The sequence below is a fragment of the Podarcis filfolensis genome (assembly GCF_964270895.1).
Source record: "Podarcis filfolensis genome assembly, chromosome: 8".
Lineage (NCBI taxonomy): Eukaryota > Metazoa > Chordata > Lepidosauria > Squamata > Lacertidae > Podarcis > Podarcis filfolensis.
The window spans coordinates 34,253,787-34,276,487 of NC_139611.1; the positions used below are offsets into that span (position 1 = coordinate 34,253,787).

The 22,701-nt window shown below is 45.4% G+C and overlaps 1 protein-coding gene across 5 annotated transcripts in view; it reads left to right on the forward strand.

The window, feature by feature from the left end:
• Nucleotides 1-22,701, forward strand: part of NKD1 (NKD inhibitor of WNT signaling pathway 1) — a 131,548-nt gene that overhangs the window by 73,859 nt on the left and 34,988 nt on the right. For all 5 annotated transcript variants that reach the window (XM_083626078.1, XM_083626080.1, XM_083626077.1 and 2 more), the window contains one exon: nt 1,151-1,208. In XM_083626078.1, coding sequence (XP_083482204.1) covers nt 1,151-1,208 — 58 coding nt within the window. The remainder of the gene's footprint in view (nt 1-1,150; nt 1,209-22,701) is intronic.

Here is a 22,701-nt window from a genome sequence, read left to right on the forward strand (position 1 = left end):
CCTATGGGCTTGCTTTGCAAGACGAAAATGTCTTGCGAGTTTGTTCCCTTTTTCTTAAAACCATTAATACCCAGGGAATCCGTGCTTCGCAAGAAGAAAAAATCGCAAGACGAAAAAACTCGCAGAGCGAATTAATTTCGTCTTGCGAGGTACCACTGTATAATGAAGGTGCTAGATCAGGGTTCAGCAAACTTTTTCAGCAGGGGGCTGGTCCACGGTCCCTCAGACCTTGTAGGGGGCTTGCCTTTATTTTTTGGGGGGGGGGGATGAACGAATTCCTATGCCCCACAAATAACCCTGAGATGCATTTTAAATAAAAACACACATTCTAGTCATGTAAAAACATGCTGATTCCTGGACCGTCCGCGGGCTGAATCTAGAAGGTGATTGGGCTGGATCCGGCCCCCGGGACTTATTTTGCCTACTCATGTGCTAGAATGCTTCACTGTGGGGAGGGAATTCCACAACCTTTTGTGTGTGGCGTTGTCATTTTAAACCGTGTGTTTGGTTTTATAAATGCATTTTTAAAAACTGTTATTATACATGGAGCTGTTTTATATATGTTTTTATTGTAAATTACTTTGGGGTGCCTTATTGAAAGTGATTCATAAATGAAATTATTATTGTTATTAATAATAACAGTTGCACAAAAGATGCCATGTTTATTATAGACCTTTAGGATGACATTTATGCAAGTTAGTCAAGGGCCTGGAATGACATCTGGTGTTTATGGGTAACATGCATTATCTGGGGTCACATCTGTTCCATACATCTAAAGCATATTTGAAGCATCCTGCTACCCACCTCCCCCCAAAAGGATCCTAGGAACTGTAGTTTACTTCTAACAGAACTACAATTCCCATCACCCTTAACAAACTACAGTTCCCAGGATTGTCTGGCGGGAAGCCATATGCTTTAATGTATGGTGCAGTTTTGACTGGACTCAGGACCAGTTGGTGAACTGCAGAGCAGTGTCCAGAATTGTACCGAGCTGGATGTGTGCTCCATCTGCTCGGATGCAATTTTGGCACATATTTCCAGATCAATGTAATCTAGAAAAATTGTTGTCCCACTTAAAAGAATAACCATCTTGCATATTCGTACACCTGCTAATAGCTCCCCTTTGTTGTTTTATTTACTTTTTTTACAGGATGCAGCTGGTGAAGTTTACAGGGAGGCAATTGAAAATGAACACTTTCACCTGGAAGGTACCTTTTTAAAATATATAAATTACTATGATTACGTTTTAAGAAAAAGCAAAGGAGACTTGTTCTGTGCATATTCAAGAGATGTGTGTATAGGCGTGTATCTGTATAGGCAGGTGGGTAAACAAAACATCCTCCTGAAGTTTCCTTGGTCGGCCAGTGAAAGGTTTGTGTGGCCTTAATTGCAGAGAGTCCCTTCAACAGTCCTGAGGCCTGGAGTTTTTGCTTCTTGTAAGAACCACTGGTATATGTCTGATCAAAGATGTAGGTCACATCCGCAACCATAAGTCTAACACACTATTATAAAACTTTAATGGTCGTGGCTTCTCCCAAAGAATTCTGGGAGCTGTAGTCTATTAAGGGCATTAAGAGTTGTTAGGAGGCCCCAATCTGCCTCTCAGAGCAACAGCCCTGAGAGTGATTTAACATAAGGTTACCAGACGTCCCCGTTTCCTGGGGACAGTCCCCAGATTTACAAACCAGTCCCCGTACAAAATCCATTTTGTATCCATCCAAGTTGAAAAGTGTCCCTGGATTCATTGGAAAAAAAATCTGGTAATCTTAATTTAACAGCCAGTCCGTTTTGTCAGGGAACTCTGGAAACTGGAGCTCTGTGAAGGGAATAAGAGTGTCCTACCAACTCTCAGCACTCTTAGCAGACTACAGTTCCCAGGGTCCTTTGGAGGGATGCCATGACTGTTAAAATGGTATCATAGTGCTTTAAATATATGGTGCAGATGTGTCTATAGTCAACAGTAAGAACAAATTGTAACAACAACAAAAATGTTGCTGAGTATCTTCCTCAGAAGGCTTGTTCCAGGTCAAGGTTCCAGCAGTCATTTTATCCTATCAAGGAATTTTGCTATTTCCCCCCCTATTTTGTAAAACAAACAAACGAAAAACAAAAACAAAAAACTACACCCTAAAGAGAAACATCCCAGCGTACCTTTTGTGGTGGTTGAGCATGCAGATGGTTTGACACACTTTTTGGCAGGGTTTCTTTTTCTTTTCTTTTCTTTTCTTTTCTTTTCTTTTCTTTTCTTTTCTTTTCTTTTCTTTGGTTTGGTTTGGTTTGGTTTGGTTTGGTTTTTAAAATGTGTTGTGGTTTTGTTGGTTTTTTTTGCACTTCCTGCAATCCTAAAGCTTCTCCCGAATGTACTGATACCTCCCTCCTGTTTATCAACTGCCCAATTGGGCTAAAAAGCTGTCAGCACTTAGCACCTGAGTTTGCTATAAGAGGGGGTGATTACAAGCAGAAAGAAGCCTGTTAAAAGGGGTATGTGGAACAACACTGCGGTGCAAATTTCCATGCAGCTTTATGGTGTGAAACGCCAGCCTTGAATATCTAAATCACTGTATGGCCTTGAACAGTGGCATTATAGAAGGCGCAGTGAAAAAACCCCTTAAGTCTAACGTAATACTCAGCACCTGATATCCTCAAACTAGATTGGCAGCAATCTTCTCTGTTAGGCAATGGAACACCTTTTCTTGGTATTGCTTATGTACAAGAAGTCTGACGGACACTGTTGAACGCTGTGGCCTTTTCATGCGGAGAAGTGTTTTCCCTCGCTGGATTCCCTTGCAGTTGCAAGGCAAGTAGATGGTTCCTTTCTTGTGGCTTCCTTGTTCTTTCTGTTTGAATTGGTTCCTCTATGAAGTAGTGCTTTGATGTTCCACAAGCCCACCCACAGTTATTCCAGCAAGGAATAATCTACCAGCATCACTCCCACAAGAGGTAAGGGTTACCAACTTGGAGGATGGCATTAGAAGAGAATTAGACAAATTCACAGAAGATAAGGCTAGCTCTTCCTGCACTCTTGGAGGCAGAAATGCTTCTGAATACCAGTTGATGGAAACCACAGAAGGAGAGGGTGCTCTTGTGCTCAGGTTGTGCTTGCAGGCTTCCATAGGCAACTGGTTGGCTGCTGGGAGAACAAGATGCTGGACTAGATGGGTCATTGGCGTGATCCAGCAGGCTCTTCTTGTGTTGTTATGGCTGATGGGAGGTTACAACATTTGGGTCATTTTAGTTTGGAGAAGAGGTGATGGAGGGGTGTGTGCAGGGGTGTGGAGGAACTGGAAAAGAGGAAAAATTCCCCCTACTCTCTCATAACGCTGGAACTTACGGGCTTTCAGTGAAGCTGAATGTTGGAAGATTCAGGACAGACAAATGGAAGTGCTTCACACAGCACATACTAAAATTGTGGAGTTTGCTGCCACAAGTTGTAGTGATGGCCAACAACTTGGATGGCTTTAAAAGAGGATTGACCTACCTGTGCATCTGTCCCAGTGCTCTATCCAACAACGCTTGTTCTATTCCTTCTGGGACTCAGATTTCAGCTTCCTGCAGCTGGTGCCTAGTCCCATATCAAGGATGAGCTTTAGTCACAGCCCCCCAGGTCCATTACTTTCCTTCTCTTCACTTTCCTTCTCTTGCGAACCAATGGTCTGTGATGCTTTCCTGGTAGCACTGTGACACATGTCAGTAGAATAGTACCGTGTAGCCTTTTGTTGGTCTGATGTCACTGATCTGTGCCAAAGCCCCAACACTCATACTAAAACAAATAGCGGTTGATTGAATTTGCAGCTTCTCAGCTTTGGGAACCTTCATAGCATTGATTGTACCGAAGTTGGGACCAAAAGGCAAAGCAATAAACAGGGAAATAATTGAATCCCTTGCTTTTGTTTCCACATTGTCAGTGTCATTACCACCCCTCCCTTCACCCCTTTGTTATTAACAAGGCATCTGAGCAGCAAAGATGAAAAGAGCTGTCTGATCCGGTCCAAAAAAGAAGCTGGATTTGACTTCTGGGTTGTTATGTAAAGCTTGATCAAATCCTTTTCTTCTTAACAGACTTAACTGGTCAACAGCAAAAGGCTCTGGATTCTTGGATTAAGATAGTATTTGGTAAGAGGACTGGTGCATTAGTGCTTTTCTTTTGAACTGTGGAAAGAACAAAGTAAACATCAAAAGCCTTAAGCCACAAGAGCGGGTTGTTGACTCAGTGTTGATGCTTGACAAGAGGCTAGGACACAACTGGAGCGCTTCTGTTTACCAAGCGGCAGGCAGGCAGGCAGAAACTGTTGACCAATGTTGCCCATTTCAGCCTGTGCCTGCCTTTGATTTATTGGCTTCCCAAGTCCCTCTAAATCTGGGACAAATGAATTTTTCACACAGGGCATGCTGAAGTTAAGCAAAAAATAAAAATAAATAAAAACCAGAGATTAATATTGGCCACTGGTGGATACAGTTGACCATCTTGCTCTTCTTCAAAAGTAAATAAATCTCTTTTGCCAGCTGCTCAGAATGGGAAGCTGTAAATGCAAAGGACATTTCAGCTGGTGTAGCAGCTTATACATGCTGAAATCCTCCTGTGCACAGTGACCCAGTCTCTGCAGCCTGTAGCCTGAGAACAGCCCCAGACTTGCACCAAGATGGAACTCCTTCCTGGCACCTGGAAGTGACATCATCCATGGGTGGCTGTGGGATCTCCTGGGAAATAGGAAGATGGCCTGAGATGGCCAGATGCAGGAGTAGAAAGCCAGGAGGAAGTAGCCAGAGAGGAACGGGATGATATGGGATACAGAGGACAATTGTGAAGGGGAGCAGTAGGAAGGCAGGAGAGAGGGACAAAGCGTGAGAGAAATAGAAAAGCCTAGGAAAGGAGGGCTCTCGATTAATAGATAGCGATAGAGGGAGCTGCCTTATACTGAACCATTGGTCCATCTAGATCAGTACTGTCTGCACCAGCCGTTCCCAACCTTGGGTCCCCAGATGTTGTTGGGCTACAACTCCCAATATCCCTAGCTAGCAGGAGCAGTGGCCAGGGATGATGGGAGTTGTAGTCCAACAACATATGGAGACCCAAGGTTGAGAAAGGCTGATCTACACAGACTAGCAGCAGCTCTCCAGGGCTTATAAAAACCATCCTATCCAAGTCAGCTTTTCAGCAGATCGTCTCATTGAGCAGCCGGTCAGATCCCTGTGCCTCGCCTCTTCTGGGCTCTCACCACCAGCCTACTGGCAGGAGCCCTGAAAACCTTTTCCTGCTTCCAGCAGAGCCACATCCCCTCACCTGCAGCCTCTCGTATGCATTGCTCATATGCATAATGCATTGTACGTATGTGCCCTCTGATGCATATCCTCACTTTTCTGCATGTGCCACCTTTCCTCTGCTGGCACCTGTTTTTGGAAATCGCACAGAGCAACTTAACGGAAGCAAGTTGTTCTGTGGAATGTCCTCCCTCCTTTTCTTTCTCACACGTTGACTTGGCCTCTGGCTGGAATCCCCCTTCATCCTGGACCTGCCAGCCTCCTGTGGAACCCCAAACTTGGCTGATGCAGCCCACAGAGATTGGGCTTGAGGCCAGATGAGTTCAAGCCAGATTTCCAGGGGCCATTGATTGGGGGGTGGGGACTGCAGGGAGCCAGATGAAAAAGCAGAGACTGCTTTGTTGGGCATGTGGGCCTGAGGTTCCCCTAAACCCAAGTGATGTTTTATACGTGCCAAAAGGACCCAAGCGCCACCTGAGCTGGAAACTGATAAGCTGGCAAATGGGAAAGGTACCATGAAACAACGGTTTGGCCAGGAGTGGGCTGCTGCTGCTGCTGTTGGAGCTACAGCTGGGTGCCAAGTTGAAACTGTTTAGCTTGGCTGGCAGGATGAAAATCGCCAAAGAAACACGAGACTGGTAGGGCTTAGCAGACGGCTTCCTGCGGTTGTATAATGATCCAGGAAATTGTAAGAAGCAGGTTGGTTGTTCACCAGCAGATGAGAGGAAAGTCTTGTGTTGTCATGCGCTCTACGGGGTGGGAGTGGCAAGGAAGGTATGCCCTTGTGTGTATAAGAGAGTTTGAACCATTCCCTTGACAAGGACTGGTAATTTAAATCTCCCAAGCTGCTGCTTCAAAATGATTTGGCCTGCTGGATTTTTTCCCTCCTCCTTCAAAAAATGTCAGGCTGAAAGTGTTTCACCGCCATCTGACAGTGACTCAGGCCACTTCTGCATCATGCATTTGGAGCATTATCATGCCACTTTAAACAGTCATGCCTTCCTCCAGATAATCCTAGGAACTGTAGTTTGTCAAAGGTGCTGAGAGTTGAAAGGGGTTCCCTATTCCCTTCAAAGAGCAACAAATCCCAGAGTTCCTTGGGAAGGGGAATTGCCTCTGCAGGGCCATCCCATAATTGATAGTTGATGGTTTCCAATTTTAATATTTTTATGTGGGTTTTTATTCTTTTTATTCTGAAATATAGCTGCATATAGGTATCACACACACACACACACACACACACAGAGAGAGAGAGAGAGAGAGAGAGAGAGAGAGAGAGAGAGAGAGAGACAGCATTCGAGAAGTTCCTGTGTCAATCTCTGGCATCCTTACTTGAAAGGATCAGGAAGCGAGTCGGTGGAGAAGACCCGTCTCCGCTTGGGACCCTGGAGAGCCACTGCCAGTCAGAGTAGGCAGTTGTTGGGCAATTGGACAAACTGTCTGAATTGGTAAAGAAGGCTGCCTGTTGCTGAATGTGTCGAGCCAAGGGGGGGGGGGGAGAGAGAGAGAGAGGGAGAGAGACTAACTCTGCTCAAGGTCAACCACAGTGGGTGAACAGTGACTACAGCAAGGGCTCAAGACAATGAAGTATTTTGAACCCAGCCTCTTTGGAAACAAGGAGAATGTCAGTGGTTTAATTCATTCTGCTTGAGGAACAAAGATCCCCTTTCTCCTTTTAATTGCCCAGTAATGATTCTTACTTGATCCTCCTCCCTGTGGCGTTTAGAAGGGTCTTGTTTATAACTGATATTGTGCAAAGTGAATCAAAATTCTAGCCTGCGCTGTTGAAAGTGGTACCCATTTTTGAGTCATGGTCAAGAAAGTGTGATTTTTGTTATGAACGGTTTATAACAAAGTTGCTACGGTTTTGGTTATGGATGCCTTCTCTCTCCTGCTGCCCTTTCTCCCAGAACATCATGCTATCGCAACAGAGTTTAAGCCAGAATTGGGGGCTTCGACCAGTGTTGTTGAACACTGACTAAAACACCCATAAAAAAGGTAAAGGACCCCCTGACAGTTAAGTCCAGTTGCAGACGACTCTAGGGTTGCGGTGCTCATCTCGCTTTACAGGCCGAGGGAGCCGGCGTTTGTTGCAGACAGTTTTTTCTGGGTCATGTGGCCAGCATGACTAAGCCGCTTCTGGCGCAATGGAACACTGAAACCAGAGCAGCGCACGGAAATGCCGTTTACCTTCCCGCCGGAGTGGTACCTATTTATGTACTTGCACTTTTTGGGGGCGTGCTTTCGAACTTCTAGGTTGACAGGAGCTAGTACTGAGCAACAGCAGCTCACACCATCGCGGGGATTCGAACCACCGACCTTCTGAACGGCAAGCCCAAGAGGCTCAGTGGTTTAGACCACAGCGCCACCCGCCACCCATACTCCCCGATAAACAACTGGGAGTTGGAAGGAGCACAGAATCCCCACAAAAGATAATGAAAAAATGGAAAGTATGCCATTTGGGGCCATAGCTCAAAGGTAGAGCACATGCATTGCGTGCCAGAGCTCCTGGGTTTCAATCCCTGGTGTTTCCAGGTAGGGATGAGAAAAGACAGCTGCCCGAAACCATGGAAAGCAGCTGCCAGTCAGTGTCAACAGTGCTGAGATGCACCCGTGTTCTGACTCAGTGTAAGGCAGTTTCCTCTGTTCCTAGCTGTTCATTTAGTAAGTGAAATCCGAACTCGAGTTCACATGGAGAGTTGTGTGGTAGCGTATAATGCTTCAGGGACTCCAGACGTTGGCTTGGTTGATCCTTCTCGCTTTGCCAAAAAAAACTTCACAAGCTTTTCATCTTGCATTGTTTAATATGGAAGGTTCTCAAGGACTGAACACAATATTAGTAAGAATAATAACGACAGAAAGAAAGAAAGAAAGAAAGAGAGGTGGATGGTGACTGGGGAGAGGGCAATCTCTGCTGCGGCATCCTTTTTGTGGAATGCTATCCCCAGGAAGACTCACAGTTCACAATGGATATTGGCCAGGGATGTTGATCTTAATCATGTTGCCCTGGATAAACTGACTGCACGCTGGAATGTAGGGATGTCTGAGAAATTAGATTCGGTTCACATTTAAAAGCAAACCTACCTAATTCGTCCTTTCTGAAGCAACACAACTGAACCACAACACAACACGAACACAACCACCTTCTGAAATTTTCACATTTCCCCAGCTTTTGCAGTACAGTTCTCCAACCAAGTAACTTGTCCAATAATGCATATGCTATGGTAAAGTGTACATTGAAATGCATGAATTAGTGATAATGACTTACAAATGCGCTTTATATTTTAGGGGGGAATTACTTTGTGAAAGATGCGTATATTGAGAGAAATCTGCACTAAAATGCTGATGAGGATTGTTTCTTAAAAATATATATACGTATATCTCAAAATGATGTGGAAATATGGGGGACTGAACTTGAAATAGGAACAATGAGAAACTGGGAGAAGCCAAACTGGGTTGCTGAATCTTTCGATATGGAATGCACCCAATAAGCCTGTAGTTCTGCATTGTGATGAAAAGACAAGCAGCAGTAGACAGGCTGTCCTTCTGGGAAGGCATGGCTAATGTTTTTCATGGTGGAACCTCTTGTAGCCTCCTGAGAAACTTCAAGTTTCCTCGAAAAATGTCCAAAAACCGTGGTTCTGATTCCACAGCCTTTCAGCTCCATAGAACACAATAGGATGCCCCTTGATTCCGAATGCCCTATCTTCACAAAGGTGCAGTTATCGACCCCACAACCCACTGCTTTTTCTTTGAAAGTTCAGGGGCAATGGCACTGTATGTCGGAGCCAAGCCGCCGCCCCCCCCATGTTGTGTGTCCCTCCCTTCTCTCTTCTGGGAGACTCTCTAACAGTCCCTCCCTTCTCTCTTCTGGCTCGAAAGCAAGTATCCCAGTTAGGGAGAATCACCCGAGGAAATGGAATTTCCAAGCTATCTTTTCATAAAGTTTGTTAAATTCTGGAAGCCCCTTGGGGTGGGGTGGGGGTGGGGAGATGGATGGACGAATGTTTTCAGACACAACAACCCCATTGTCTTGGCAAATCTATAACAAACACCCAAGCACAGACATAGGCAGCAGCAATTGCAGGAGGAAGCGAAGGGAGAGAGAGAAAAATGGGGGGAGGACCTTGCTTTGGTCAGCTTGCTGTTCCAGATTGAAAGTGCGAGAGCAGCCAGGGGCCTATTGTGTGCTTTCGGCTCGACTTCTGCTTGGAATAGCCGCAGAAACCCAAAGTTTTTGCTCCACAGGCAGAACAAGTGGCCTTTGTTACCTAGACAGATTACAGCCTTCCCCCCCACCCTCTCCTAAAGTCTGCTCTTCATAAAAGCCCAGCGTGAACAGTGGAATTTCTGACTTGCCTCAGATTCTGAGGCGACTTTTATAGTTTTCAAGTAGCTTCGGGGTTATATTTTAAAAGTTGAATTTCATCACATGTTTTAAGTTTGCTGAAGAGGAGGGGGGAAAGATGTATTTTTAGTGGGGGGAGGCAAGTTTTTGCTTCTCTTCACATTCTCTCCCCCCGCTTTAACAGATGTTTCATCTCAATCATATCCAGACCTCAAAGCATGAGCACCAGTCAACTCTTTTCCCCCCTCTCCTGTGGAAGGAAAAGAGAAAAATGTCATTTATTTGGAGGAGAGTCAGTCTCCCCTTCACAGTGGGTTTTTTTTCATTTCATTTTATGGAACCACAATTAGTCTGTGAGTTAAAAGCAAATAATAATAATAATAAAAACCATGAAGGCTGCTGAAAATTAACCTGGAGCAGCACCTCTCCCGTATAGATGACCTGGAGACCAGCTGTTCATTTTACGTGGAAACTTTTCCTTCCCACTCCATCCTGCTTTGGAAAAAATAATAATTTTTTTTAAAGGTCTGCAAGTGTTCAGGTTTTTCTTGTTCTGTAAGTCAGATCTTGGAATGCAGCTAGTCCTATAGCCAATGAAAAGGTCTTAGTGTACCCACAGTGCATATCATTGCACTAAGAAAGGTTTTGTATCTATATCTAATCCATATCTATCAGTCTATACATGCGTATATGCATGTAGACTGAATGATGCTTTTAATTTCTACAAGTTGAAGACGCATTGCTAATGGAGGACTTTCATGGATTTCCATTATAAGTGTTGGGAACCTTTTTTAAAACCAAGGGCCACATTCCATTCTGGCAAATGTTCCGGGGGCCGCGAACCAATGGTGGGTGGGGCCAGAAGCAAGGATGGGCGGGGCTGCTAATGTAAAATTTACCTTTGTACAGTAGTTTCTACATATGCTCTCACACACCTCTCTGTCCTTCATCCAGACAAGCAAGAGGCATGGGCACATTCTATTCTTTGCTTTTGATGTTTCAGTCATTCGATAGCAAAGGTGCCTTTTGTCTAGACAGCTTGGGGTGCTAGAGGAATGGGCTCTGGCCCTGAGGTGAAGGATATAATCTAGCCAAAGTAGTTCCACTTAAATCAATGGGAGAAAGTGGTACCTCTAGATACTTGGAAGACTTGGGTCATAGGCCCAGAGACATGAACATGCATATACTAACTCAAATGCAAAGATGTAAATTTAGAATTTTAAATCGAGCCAGCCAATTTTGCATCCTGAGAAATTCCTCAGTTAGTTTGCAGGACACCTTATATCAGTTTGTCTTTAATTAAACTATCCCCAATTAAATTCTCATCAGATTCTGCTCCAAACCAGTTAAATGTATTATTTATTTTATTTGTTACAACCAGTCCTCCTTCCCAGGGAACTGTAGCTCTGTGAGGAGACTAGGGGATTCCCAACAACTCTCAGAATCCTTAGGAAACTACAGCTCTGGGGGAAACCCATAACTGTTTAAAGTGGTGTCACAGGTCACATTCACACCATGCATTTACAGCGCTATGTGGAGGCAGAGCCAATGACAAGCAGAGCCAACTTATTCTAGTTTTGTCACATCTTCCTCCTTGCTGAGTTCTGTAAGGACAAGGAAGTTGATGGGCAGTACCACCCTCTGGACTGGCAGTGAAAAAGAAGGCAGGCTGGATACTGCCCCACTTACCCTAACAGATCAACCTCTTCTGTTCTGGGAATCACCAGCCTCCCTCATGCAGTGGGTACCCAAAGGCAGGTACAGGTAGCTAGCTACATGTAGCAATGGGGGTATGCTTTGACAGTGCTCCAACGCAGGGTCACCATGGGGCTTTGTGGTAGGGTAAAAACATCAGCTTCCCCTGCCGATCCACTTGGTATACCCAAATCCAGGAGATGGGTAGGTGACAGCACTGAGCTATGCTGGGATTTTGTGCCCTTGGTAGCTGCCCAAGGATGCTGGTGTCTGCCAGCAGCCCTGTGAGTCCCTTGGTTTTATACAATGGATTAAAAAATGTTGCTAAACCTGCCCATGACAGCAGGAGCATCAGTTGCATGCTTGGTTCATAGCACGCCAAAGAACGTTCAAGATCGGTCTCTGCAGTGTTCTGTCTTTGCGATGAGCTGCGCGAGGGTCATAGTGACAGCTTTCCCCATGGGAAGCAATTTTGATGAAAAGGTTGATATGCTTATTCTATCGTCCTGGTAAGCTTCAGAACTCTTGTTATCATTGCCAATGTGGCAGAAACCCAGTTTTCTCCTTGAACATCTAAGTTAGACAAGAGACTGGTCGGAAATCAAAGCCTGCATTATTAATGGCATTACCTACGCGCACAGCCTTCATTTAAATAGTGTTGCGTAGGCTTTTCCTTAAGACTTTAAAAGTAAAATAAAACAAAACCCTAAAGGGACCACACCAAAAAAAAAAAAAAGACGAAATGAAAAGGCAAAAGAGAGAGAGAGAGAGAGAGAGAGAGACTGTGGAAACATAAATATGTAAAATTTGGGTTGTGCAAGAGGAGTGCTGTGTTGCTGCATCTGTAAATTGCAGTTGCCAACCAAAATAAGCAACCTTGGAAACGAGAGCAATTTGGTATGTATTATTCTGGGTGGGTCTATCTAGAATTTGCCTTGCCTCCCCTGCCTCTTGCCCCCTTGGTTCAGAGTAGGGCTATTAACCAGAGTAGGGCTATTAAGGAATTTCAGTGGGTGAAGCAGAACATCTGCTCCACACGCAGAAAGTTGGCTATGATGAAAACAGGATGCTAGACTAGATGACCCACTGGCCTGATCCAGCAAGCTCTTACGTTTGTACGTGAGTTGAAATCCGAAAAAATCTGGACCAGGGATAACCATCATGGCATCTTCCACATGTGGTTGGGCTCCCAACTCCCATCAACCTCAGCCAGCATGGCCAATGGTGGTGGGAGATGTGGTTCAACAGCATCTGGAGGGCACCACATCAGAAGGGCTGTAGTTTAGGCATAGAGCATCTTCCTTGCATTCAGAAGATTCCAAGTACTTTTTCCAGGTAGGGTTGGAGAGCTGCTGCCAGTAATCACAGATGATACTGAGCTTGATGGAGTGATTCTACTTGTTGTTGTTTAGTCGTGTCCGACTCTTCGTGACCCCATGGACCAGAGCACGCCAGGCACTTCTGTCTTCCACTGCCTCCCGCAGTTTGGTCAAACTCATGCTGGTAGCTTCAAGAACACTATCCAACCATCTCGTCCTCTGTTGTCCCCTTCTCCTTGTGCCCTCCATCTTTCCCAACTATGCTGTTGCTATTGTTTTCAGTTCTTACCCACCTTTCACCATAAGGGCCCAGAGCGGGTTACAGCAACTTAAAAAAAAAACACCCCACATTAAAAACAGTTCAGAACAAATTATAGCTACAAGAAGAAGGTGGACCCTTAAATACATGTGTTGTCAAAAGCCCAGGTAAAAAAGGAAGCTGTACAATTTGGCCCAGCAAGACAAGCACAGCTGGATGTGTGACAGTTCCCTATTTTTGCCATCCCAGCAAGTCACAAGTTTAGCCTCTGCTAGACCATCATTCATAGCTGGAGGAAGATTTTCCAGCAGGGTAGCTGTGTTAAGTCTCCTTGCAGTAAAAGTGAGTCCTGTGGCACCTTAAAGATTAACAGACTTATTACAGCATGAAGCCTTTGTAAGTGTGATCCTGAAGTGTAAATACACATAGTTGGGGTGGGATTGTGTAGTCCACAAAAGCTTGTGAATAACTATGTTCAATACTGTTTGTGCCTGCAAACATTTTGGGGTAGTCATACTGCTTCATTTCCTATCCATGCACATCCCAAAACTCCCTGATGAGATCCTACAACTTTCTGTCCTGTCTTTGTTGCACTGCATTGCAAAAGAGTGGCCCCCCAGTTAACAATAATATGATAACATTGAGAAAGCGTACCAGGAAAAAAGAAATTAATAAAGCAGAATGATAAATGCCCACTAATGCACTATCATTGCACCAGTGACATGTTGGAGAATACACCTGCACACAAACACTCCAGTCTGGAGGGGCTGCTAGTCTTTAAGGTGTTGAAAGACATTTTGTTTTTTGAAAAAGACTGCTCCACTTTGAGGCTTACATGTTGCAGAGGCTGGACTTACACATCTCTCAGTCAGTTAATTGATTAAATCAGTGTGCATGTTGTAAAGCATGGGTAGGCAAACTAAGGCCCAGGGGCTGGATCCAGCCCAGTCGCCTTCTCAATCGGGCCCGTGGACGGTCTGGGAATCAGTGTGTTTTTTACATGAGTAGAATGTGTCCTTTTATTTAAAATGCATCTCTGGGTTATTTGTGGGGCATAGGAATTCGTTCATCCCCTAGACAGACAGACAGACAGACAGACAGACAGACAGACAGATAGTCTGGCCCCACACAAGGTCTGAGGGACAGTGGACCAGCCCCCTGGCGAAAAAGTTTGCTGACCCCTGTTGTAAAGTCTCAAATTGGAGGAGCTTAGTACAGACTCCTAGGGGAAGGGGGGAAGCACTGTCCCTATATGATTGAAATAAATAGTTTTATATACTTATCTTCATTTCTGACACGAAGAAGAAATAGCCATATTTACATTCCTTGTCACTGAATTCCATAAGGCCAGTAATAATTACCGTATTTTTCGCACCATAGGGCGCACCGGACCATAGGGCGCACCCAGTTTTTAGGGGGGGAAATCAAGGGAAAAAAATTCCCCCCCCCAGCCCCAAAGAGCAGCGTACAGGCTGCGCACAACCTCTCCTTGCCGGAGGGGTTGCGCGCAGCTATGGAGCAACCCAAAGCAGCAAGCGGGATGGATCCCGTTCGCTGTTTTGGCTTCCCCTTTAGCCCCCTCCAGCCTCTCCCTCCCGGGAGAGGCTGCGTGGGGCTAAAGACTCCATAGCCCCGTGCAGCCTCTCCTTGCCGGAGGGGTTGCGCGCAGCTATGGAGCAAGCCAAAGCAGCTAGCGGGATGGATCCCGCTCGCTGTTTTAGCTTCCCCTTTAGCCCCGTGCAGCCTCTCCCTCCTGGGAGAGGCTGCGTGGGGCTGAAGACTCCATAGCCCCGTGCAGCCTCTCCTTGCCGGAGGGGTTGCGCGCCGCTATGGAGCAAGCCAAAACAGCAAGCGGGATGGATCCCGCTCGCTGTTTTGGCTTCCCCTTTAGCCCCGTGCTGCCTCTCCCTCCCGGGAGAGGCTGCGTGGGGCTAAAGACTCCATAGCCCCGTGCAGCCTCTCCTTGCCGGAGACGCTGTGCAGGGCTTTCCTGGCTTTACTGGGAGGTGGGGGGATTCACCCACCTCCCGCAAAACCGGCAGAAGCCGCGCAACTCCTTTAAAGAGATCGCGGCTTCTCCTGGCTTTTCTGGGAGGTGGGAGAAGGGACTGATGCGGCCAGTCAGTCCCTTCTCCCTCCTGTGGAAAAGCCCGCAAGAGCGCACGGAGCTTGTGTGAAGCTCTTGGGGGCTTTTCCCGCCTGCCTCCCCCCTGCATTCGCTCCATAGGACGCACACACATTTTCCCTTGCTTTTTAGGAGGGGAAAAGTGCGTCCTATGGTGCGAAAAATACGGTATAACTTAAACACCTCAGTGCAGTTAAGCTGGTATGGCTGGCCCTAAATATTTGCACTAAAGAATCTCTTATCAGTGCAACATTGGAAGTTTATGGTGCTGCAACTGGCCATAAGAACAGGTGAGAATCTGTGGGCATACCTAGCATTAATTTGGAACCTTGCCTTTTAAAACAACCACCACCACGCTTTTGATACTTAGCAGTATAATATTTCATCATTAGTTCATTCTAGCCCAAACTTGCTAATTTTTGAGAGAAGGGGTGTGTGTGTGTGCGTGGAGAGGGAGGAGGGGGGGTGTAGAGAAAGAAATCATTCTTCTTTGATCTCTGCAGAGATGGGAAAGGGCTGTTCTGTTGAGGCTTTTGGCTAACACAACAAACAGTGTTTAAAATTTAACTTTGCTTAATTAATTAGTAATTCTGTTTAATGCCGTCTGATCTTAATCCAAAAGGTATTCTGAAGCTTGAAAAAAATGAACATCAAAGTAGGTTGGGTGAAGATGGTCAAGTAAGGCATTTAATCTGGCAGTTGCTGTTGATGAAACATACCAGCCAGGCCACTAATTGGGAAGAGAAAGGACTGTCTGGTATAAATTCATCAAACAATTTAGTGTGAGGAATTGAAGTTTGGTGCCTGAGCTTGTACTGAAGTGATATAATTGCTAACTAATAGCAGTTTAGAACTGCCATATGTTTTGGCAGCGTCTGTCAAAAAAATATTTTTAAAAAAAGAAAGGAGAAAGTGTATCTCTCTCTCTCTCTGTGTGTGTGTGTGTGTGAGAGAGAGAGAGAGAGAGAGAGAGCCTTCTAAATGCAACAAATGAGATGTCCCTTACCAACGAACAGCCACTGCAAACAGAGATCAAGCCACTGGAATCTGTCTTCCAAAGTTATGGTAAATGCAAATACATTTTGGGCTCACTCCCCATGGCACTGCCATGAGAACGCTAAGCAGGTTGGTATCAGTTGACACCTACTCTGCAAAATTTTGTAGCCCTTGCCAACCGGAAGTGCCTAGTATTGCTGTTAAGATGGAGTTGTGTGTCCCACTGGGTTTTAGACACTCATTGGTCTAAACAACAGTTGGTACACACTGGCAGAGGAAGGGCGTGCTGGGGGTCCGGTCCGCCCCAGGTGTCATCCCTGAGGGGGGTGACATCACCACGCCACCCCCTTGGGACACTCACTGCAGGTGCCACCTCCGTGTTTGCCACCCCGCCCCCGTGGGACACTCGTCCCGCCCCGGGTGCACAGCACGTGTGCCGCTCCTGGTGCTGGACCAGCTAGCTCCTCCTCTGGGTACACAACGCAGCAGCTGCAGAATACTTGTGAGTACCAGGTGTTCAGATCATATCACACCTATTCCACACTGGCTACATTGGCCAGCTGTTATTCATTTATTTTCCCAATTTAAGATGCTGGCTTTGTTCTTTGATTCTCTAAACCAGGGGTCAGCAAACTTTTTCAGCAGGGGGGCGGTCCACTGGCCCTCAGACCTTGTGGGGGGCCGGACTATATTTTGGGGTAAAAAATGAACAAATTCCTGTGCCCTACAAATAACCCAGAGATGCATTTTAAATAAAAGCACTCATGTAAAAACATGCTGATTCCTGGACCGTCCATGGACTGGATTTAGAAGGCGTTTGGGCCGGATGCGGCCCCGGGCCTTAGTTTGCCTACCCATGCTCTAAACCTGTGGTACCCAACCTGTTACATGTTGTTTAACCCCCATCATCCCTGACCGTTGGTTACGCTGGCTGGGGCTGTTGGGAGTTGGAATCTAACAACATCTGTTGGGTGCCATAAGCCTACTCCTGCACTTAACGGTTATCTGAAGGGCCATTTGCATCCTTGTGGGCCTGCCTATGTGTGGGGGGACTAAGTTCCATTCCAGAAGAGGCCAGAGGGGGCAGGTGTGTAGTCAAAACCTGGTTGGGGTCAAGATCCATTGGAGGAACTTAGTCAGAGTCCTTTTACACAGGACAAGTGGCTCAGAGTGAGGGGTGAGCTCTGAGGCTAAGGACTGGTGGGCAGAGATTGGCTCTTGGGGTTCAGCTGGTAGAATGCTCAGGGGGGCTGGTATTGCAGCCCAGATTGTGCCCTTGAGGGCAAAAAGTTCCATCTGCCAAACTTGCAATGGAAATAGTGTTGGAGGAGCAGGTAGCCCTACTTTAAGCCACGAGCTATAAGTGCTTAGTCTCCATCCATTGATTCCTTCTTACAAATGCCCCGTGTTTGTGTTACCTTGGGGGAAATGGGCTTGCCAAGGTAATGTTTAGTCCTGGGCAGAACAGAGCATTCACCATTTGTCTCTAACCTGCTCCAGGCACGCTCATTTGGTTTTCCTAATGGAGGCTGATTTCTGTTTGGCTTGGGTGATTTCTATCTCCTTTTCCCGTTTGGTGGGGGGGGGGTTGGGGTAGCAGAAGATAAGCATCTTGGGGGAATATGTTTCAATCAGTGCAACCATGTGCTTAGCAGGGGGTGATGATACTTTTTCATTCATGTCTTAGAATTAAAACTTGAAAGTGAAATTTGAATTTGAAGATAATTGCCTGGTTACAGGACTCCTTTAATTTGGACTCTGAAAACTAGTTGTTTCTTATGATCAGGGCTGTACAGCTCACATAGAATTTGTCTGCCTTATTTGTCCAGCTAGCCAGAGGTTGCCGAAGAAACTATAATCCTGCATTCTGTTTTGTGCAGACATAATATCTAACCATGGTTCTTTCCTTAACCTATATTTGAGTACACGCAGCAGCTGCCAACACGCACGGGGGTCTGGAACATAACCCCTATGAGAATCAGTCGCTGCCTGTATTTTATTTAACCTATATCAGGGATGGGAAACTTGTAAAAAAAAAATACTGCAAAAATAGAAGTTACTGGACTCCCATAACCCCTAAACATTCACCAGGCTGGCTGGAATTGATGGGAGTTTAAGTCCAACATCTGGAGGGCCTCAGGTTTCCCATCCCTAACCTGTATTGTGGTTCTGTGAACCAGGATGTGGCACAGTGTTTTGAAGTGGATTTGCAAGCTATATACATGGATTAATCAAAGCTAAGATAGTGAGCAAAACATGGTCTGGAACTTGCCCTGGCAATTAGATCTTGCTAGTATCTCAATGCTGGTGTCTCCTTATACAAGTGATCTAGGGACAGAGTTTATGTCAGCAAGCCAAACCATGGTTTAAGTGTGGAATGCTTTGGAATTTAACTAGGATCAAAGCAAGAAACCATGGTTGGCGCTGGCCATGTCAAATCCTTGGTCTGCTGAAGCTAATTGAGGTTCTCTTTTGCTTTCTATCTTGCCCTGAAAATTTTGATTTGAATTCTTTTCATTCCTGGCTCTTCAAATGCTTAATTAGTGATTGTGCCAATTCTCCAACTGAACGTTTTCTTTCCGATGGCACAAAATCAAGACCCTGCTGGTAAACCACAAATGAGTCTGTGTAATGCTACCTGACAACATTCTTTGTTTATCTAAATTAGTCTTTCTTTTTCTCTCTCTCTCCCCACCACCCTTACCGCAAATCTCTAAAGTTTGGAGAGAATAATAACTCTTGAACCCATAAAATGCCTCTTTCTTTTTTAGCTTGATTATATAAAAGATGATAGAATCCCCCCACTGTTGCTTAATTCCAAAATGTTTAAATCCTGGCCATTCAAGAAAAATCTGACTGTTCTTCTGGAAAACATGTCTGTTTCGACTTTGATGTGTCTCCAGGAGAAAAGACTTCCAAGTTTGCTGGACAGCCACCAAGAAAGCCTTTATATCTCATTTTTTCTGTTCAAAATCGCCACCTGGATAGTATCGGCAAAGGGCTTGTTCATGGTTGATCTTAAAAGCTATGATATAGCAGGAAATAATTTTCAAGGCATGTATGGATAAGCTTTTCAGGACTTTGTAGAGTGGAGTATTTATTATTCCTTTTCTCCCAGGCTAATTAAACAATCCATGGCCTTTTAAACTCTGCGGGGTGGGGGTGGAATTGTTTTTGTTTGTTACTATGTTGTGTATTTTTGTGTTTTTATATTGTAAACTGTCTTGTGATCCTCGGATGAAGGGCAGCACAGAATTATTATTATTATTATTATTATTATTATTATTATTATTATTATTATTTCATTGCTAAATGCATTAATCAGCAGTTATTTCAGTGTGGAGAATCTCATGGTGGATTAGGTGTGAACCCTGTTTGATTTAGTTACAGGGCATCATTGTGTCTGCGGTCTTAAGAATGCAAAAAGCAAAAAAAGGTGGTTCATGCGCATGCATATTTTGTTCGAGAGAATGGCAGTGGTTTGGTGCAAAGTGTCATGAGCCCTGAGAAAATGTCTTGGTAAGGCTGGTATGATGGGTAGGAGAAATGGGATGAGGTTATGGAAATGGATCTTGAAGAGTTCCCATGTTTTGAGAGTTGCTGGTTTGGATGCTGGGGAGGGGCCAAGTAAACTGTCCGGGGGAAGTCCTTCCCTTTGGATATCTCAAGAGTAGAGGAGGAGCCACCTGACGTGACTCCTACTCTTCCTCCCATCTTCAGGTTGCTTCCCACCTCTAGGGAGGCACCCATGGCAATATTGGACAGTGAGTTGACCAGCATGGGGACGCCTGCCTTGCTCTTCAAAAGGAGAGCTTGGGGGCATGTCAAGTGTTGGGAATAACATCTTATCTGCTTAGCCATGTTCCTCAGTGCTCTGATAGAACCACTGACTTGCATACCTTGTAACCTGATCTGTGTTTGGTTTATGCAGTGAATTCTGAAATAAAGCCTTTGGCAATAATTGAGCTGAGAATGCGAGTATCCACGACTGGGGGCCAGGGCACAAAAGGCGTTAAAGTATCGTGAGAATGCAGAAAGTGTGATGCAAAGAGTTTAAAATCTTACAAGAACGCATACTATTTCTTCATGAATGCGTAGTTCATGGTGCATGGGTAGAAAGCACGGTGGATTTTTGGAATTTTCAGATTGCCGAATATTCAGATTGAGGTTCAGAAGTGACAAGGCCACAATATTCAAACCAACTATCGTTCTCTCCCTGCACCCACTTCCAAGCATTTTGTCAGAAATCCCCGTTGGCATGGAATTCTTAAAGAGCCAGTGGTATTATTGCCTGCCTTTATTGGTTAAACTCAGCAACAGCCTGAACACAGACTGCAGATTGACAGTAATGGATTCAGCACCCTTACACATATGCTTTTTGTTCTCTCTTGTTCTTTCTCACAAATAGATGTTATTAATTAACTGTCCTCGGCAAAAAGACATCTGTAAGTATACTTGTGCCAATTAGCTTTCTTTAATGCAGGAATAGTATTTCACAACGTTTGAAATGTAATAGTTTCCTCGCTTTGTTGTATTTCCAGTTTCAAATAGAAAAGGAACATTGTAGTGTGGCGTTCAAGGCACATATTTCCCAATTAATAGCAAAGAGTCGGAGAAAAGGGACACTGTGAAGAAACAAATGCAGTGTTTTTCAGAGGCGCACTAATAATTTTGAATAAAAATGAGAAGAAAGGGCCCTGTTTGGCAGTATTTGGGGGGCAGTGGGAGGGGGGAAAGGACGCTCAACTCAGGAGTTTCCTCTTACCTGTAGAGGTGGGAAACCTCAGGCCTGGGGGCTGAATGGTGCCCTCCATGCATATCTATCTGGCCCCTGGAACTCTCCTCAGGGCACACATCCCAGTGGCCCTTTCTTTGTACCCTAAGTGTTTTTGCCTGGCTTGAAAATGCTTTTAAACACTGATAATGCCTATTGCTTGTATGATAATGGTTGTGAAGGAGAGAGCCTATGGTACAAAGGTAAAATTTGCATGTTTTGCTCCACCCACTTTTGCCTCTGATTCCGCCCACCACTGTGGCCCACCACTGCATAGGCTTTGATAACTTCAAGGGACCCCAGTAGTCATCCTAAGCAGTGACTGGTAGAGGAGAGGTGCATGCCAGTGGAGTTCCTCATAAGCTCAGATGACTTACGCAAGCGGCTGCCAAATTCTTTGTTTGAGCACTTCCCTTTCAAGCTGGCCATGGTGTAATTAAAGGTCAGTTTCACAATCGAAGGCTAGTTGCACAGGTTTATGCGCCTTGGGGTCTTGAGGTGTCTGTGGGCCCTTCAGAGCCTGCTGGTTCCATGTTAGATTCCCTAGCTCCAGCACACAGGCATCTTTTAAAACGTGCTACGTGGTAATTAATCTGCATTAAGTCACCTTGAGAGACTTCTTGAAGCCCCCAGGAGATGACAAGGATGATTTTACATAAAGCTCACTGCTGCTGTTGGAGACTCAACACTCCATTGGGTAGGCTGGGCTTGGACTGTCTGTCCATGCCAGAACTGGCATTTTCATGTCCTAGGAAATGCAGGACGAGGCAGCGCTGGCTCAGAGCTAGACTTGTCACCCAACGCCTCCTCTGCAGGTGCAAGATCACTGACAGGAGGCGGAGGTGGTGCCTGCATGGGAGAGGGCTGGTCAGAAACATCAGGTGACACAAGAACAGGCCCCTTCCCTGACATCCTGCTTAGTCTCTCCCTGCAACTCAGCTCTATGCCCAGCATACTTCCTCTAGCAACTCTTGAGGCTTCCCAGGGACAGAATGAGGTCCTGTCCTAACCCACTAGGACCCTCTCCTATTAAGAAAGGTTGGTCTCATATAAAGAAAGTGTTTGGGACTTTTTAGTTTAGAAGAAAGACAAATAAGATAGAAGTCAGAAGTTTATACATGATAGAAGTTTCTAAAACAAAACATGGCATGGAGAAAGTGGATAGAGAAAAGTTTCTCGCCCTTTCTCATAGCACTAGAACTCATGGACATCCAGTGAAGCTGAATGTTAGAAGATTTAAGACATAAAAGAAAGGACTTCTTCATGCAGTGCATAGTTAAACTGTTGAACTCACTGCTACACGAGGTAGAGATGGCCCCCAACTTGGATGGCTTTAAAAGAGGATTTGAGAAATTTGTGGAGGATATTGATGGCCACTTGCCATGACGACTGTGCTCAGTCTTCAGGGTCAGAGGCAGTAAATACTTCTGAATGTTGGTTGCTGGAAGCACTTATGCTTGAGTGCTGCTTGCCCATTTCTCACCAGCATCTAGTTGGCCACTGTGAGAATAGGATGCTGAACTAGATGGGCCATTGGCCTGATCCAGGAAGCTCTTATGTTCTCGTGTTGTCCCTGAGATCATTGGACTCTAGACCTCTTGACGTCTCTGCACGGCTCAAGACATATACAAATAAAGCTGGAAAAGCCTACTAACTACTCATCCATGCTTCCTCACTTTAAAGTAGCTTGTGCCTCCCCTTGCAACTTTAAGGGAGACCATCTCAATGGTCTCTTCAAGTTGGGACCTGGCCTTGAGTTTGTGTCTCTGTAGCACCAGCCTCCAATGTCACAAAGTAGATGACAGTTGAAAATAGGATCTTTGGGTTCTGTCTGCTGTTATTCCCATAAGGAGCAAACTATGGCTTTCCGTAACTGCAAGGCCAAGTTGGTCTTATGACCAACAGTGTGCCTCTTGGGATGGGGTG